The sequence below is a fragment of the Gavialis gangeticus genome, unplaced genomic scaffold, assembly GCF_001723915.1.
Source record: "Gavialis gangeticus isolate Ggan-Ray unplaced genomic scaffold, GavGan_comp1, whole genome shotgun sequence".
NCBI lineage: Eukaryota > Metazoa > Chordata > Crocodylia > Gavialidae > Gavialis > Gavialis gangeticus.
The window spans coordinates 25,621,680-25,623,515 of record NW_017728993.1 but is presented as its reverse complement, the minus strand read 5'-3'; the positions used below and the strand labels follow the sequence as shown (position 1 = coordinate 25,623,515).

Here is a 1,836-nt window from a genome sequence, read left to right as displayed (position 1 = left end):
GCAGATGTCTGGGAAGTTCAGGTCCCCCATGACTACCATTGTGCTAAATGAAGAGATTGTGAGGACTGACTCCAATACCTTATGAAAGGCAAAGTATGTCTATTCTACAGAGTTCTCCCTAATGCTCTCACTAATGAACTGTAATATAAAGATAAATGGAAGAAATAATCACGCATATACATGTTTTCAAATAAAGAAACCTTAACAGTGAACCAAATCTTATTTAGATGCTCTGTTGGTGGCTACCATCTGTCCATTTTTCATCCTATTAAGGGTCTGTACGTGAAAGCTGAGCCTTATAAGTTTATTACTGAAATACAATTAAGGGGCCTGGTTCTGCAGTCTTTACACTGACTTGCACATGGGAATAACCTCAAAGACAAGGCATACCTGCCGCTCAGAACAGCTGCAGAAATCTGGCCCTAGGAAAGCATAAACATGGAGAGTTCACTATTGAATAAGCCAGTCCTACCTCAGTAAGTGCGTGAAGTTGTCCTTGATGTACACAGACACCCATAAACCTGCAAGACACAAAACAAAGCCTTTTGAGTGACTGTAAGCAGAAGAGAACAAAGGAGCCAGTTCAATATTCAAGCATTATGATCATGCAAGAAGCAGTCCTAGCAAAATCTCCATCCTTAATTAGACACAGAGTCTGAAAATCCCAACCTGACAAGGAAGCTGGGGGCTGTGGTACAATATACCTGGAGTGAGGAGCTCAGTGGAGACAAGACTCACACATAGAAGATGACTTTCTCCTAACTTTGATGGATGGCCAGTATGTGGCTGCGCCTGTGCCACTCATGGAAAGGAACGGTCCCAGAATCAGGATTTATTCCCATGCCCCTCCCTTGCTCAGGAAGGACAACACCAAGTAATCTGCTCTTGGCCCATAGAAGTGGCATGTTATTTTCCCTTCTGGTCTTCTCAGTTGCGCTGGCACCATTGCTAGGGGCTGGGGAGAGGGGAGAAGTGCCTCGTGCTTCCCATACATTCCTGTACAGCCACACAAGGCAAGTCCTTTCTTTTTTTTTTTTTTTCACTAAATGGTAACGTCACCGTTAGGATTCAGGGATCCTTTGACTGCAATCAGTTACTTGGACTGCAAACACTTGGAGGGCATGGACCACCTCTGCTGGGCACCTGTAGCATGCCTACCACAATGGAACCGGAAGCAAGAGCTGCTCCAAAGCATTACTTCATTGCCGATAACTTCCTGCTTGGATTTTAGCAGGATAGTAAAGAGAAAGAGAATATTCCACCTTAGACCACGGAATTGTACTTGAGACCTCATCTTGCTCCCCCACTTCCCACAGGTTAAGGTCTTGGTGTTTACCACAAAAAGGCAGCTTTCCCTTTCAACATAGCAGATCTCATCCCTAGTGTGGCTGAATGCGAATCCACACTTGCAAAAACTGATAAATTCAACACCTCCAATTAGGAAGTTCACCAAAACCTGACAAATGCACAGTTTAGTAAGGCTTAGGCTGACTTGGCCTAACTCCCATTACACATCCTAAGTTATACCAAACCAAATTACTAAAGGAAATGGGATCAAAGGAAGTGGTACTAGGCTAGAAAACATCGCAGGCTAGAGATCTGCAGAATTAGGTCACAAGTGAGGAGTATTTTAGAAGCAGGGGATTTTTTAGCTCTGAGCTAGTTAGAACTACTTTAACCATAGAATGACAAAATTATGCATCTTTGGCAGATGTCTGCCACAGTTGGGCTGCTGCAGCTTCATATTATTGATAAGCTAATAAAAGGAAGAGTTCTGCCCTCACGTAGCACTCCCCATGAACTTCACTCTTGCTCATGCAGAGGAAACCACCAGCA

General features: G+C 43.8%; 1 protein-coding gene across 2 annotated transcripts in view; it reads right to left on the bottom strand.

The window, feature by feature from the left end:
- Positions 1–1,836, bottom strand: part of TESK2 (testis-specific kinase 2) — a 147,746-nt gene that overhangs the window by 77,452 nt on the left and 68,458 nt on the right. For both annotated transcript variants that reach the window (XM_019501398.1, XM_019501399.1), the window contains exon 4: positions 473–521. In XM_019501398.1, coding sequence (XP_019356943.1) covers positions 473–521 — 49 coding nt within the window. The remainder of the gene's footprint in view (positions 1–472; positions 522–1,836) is intronic.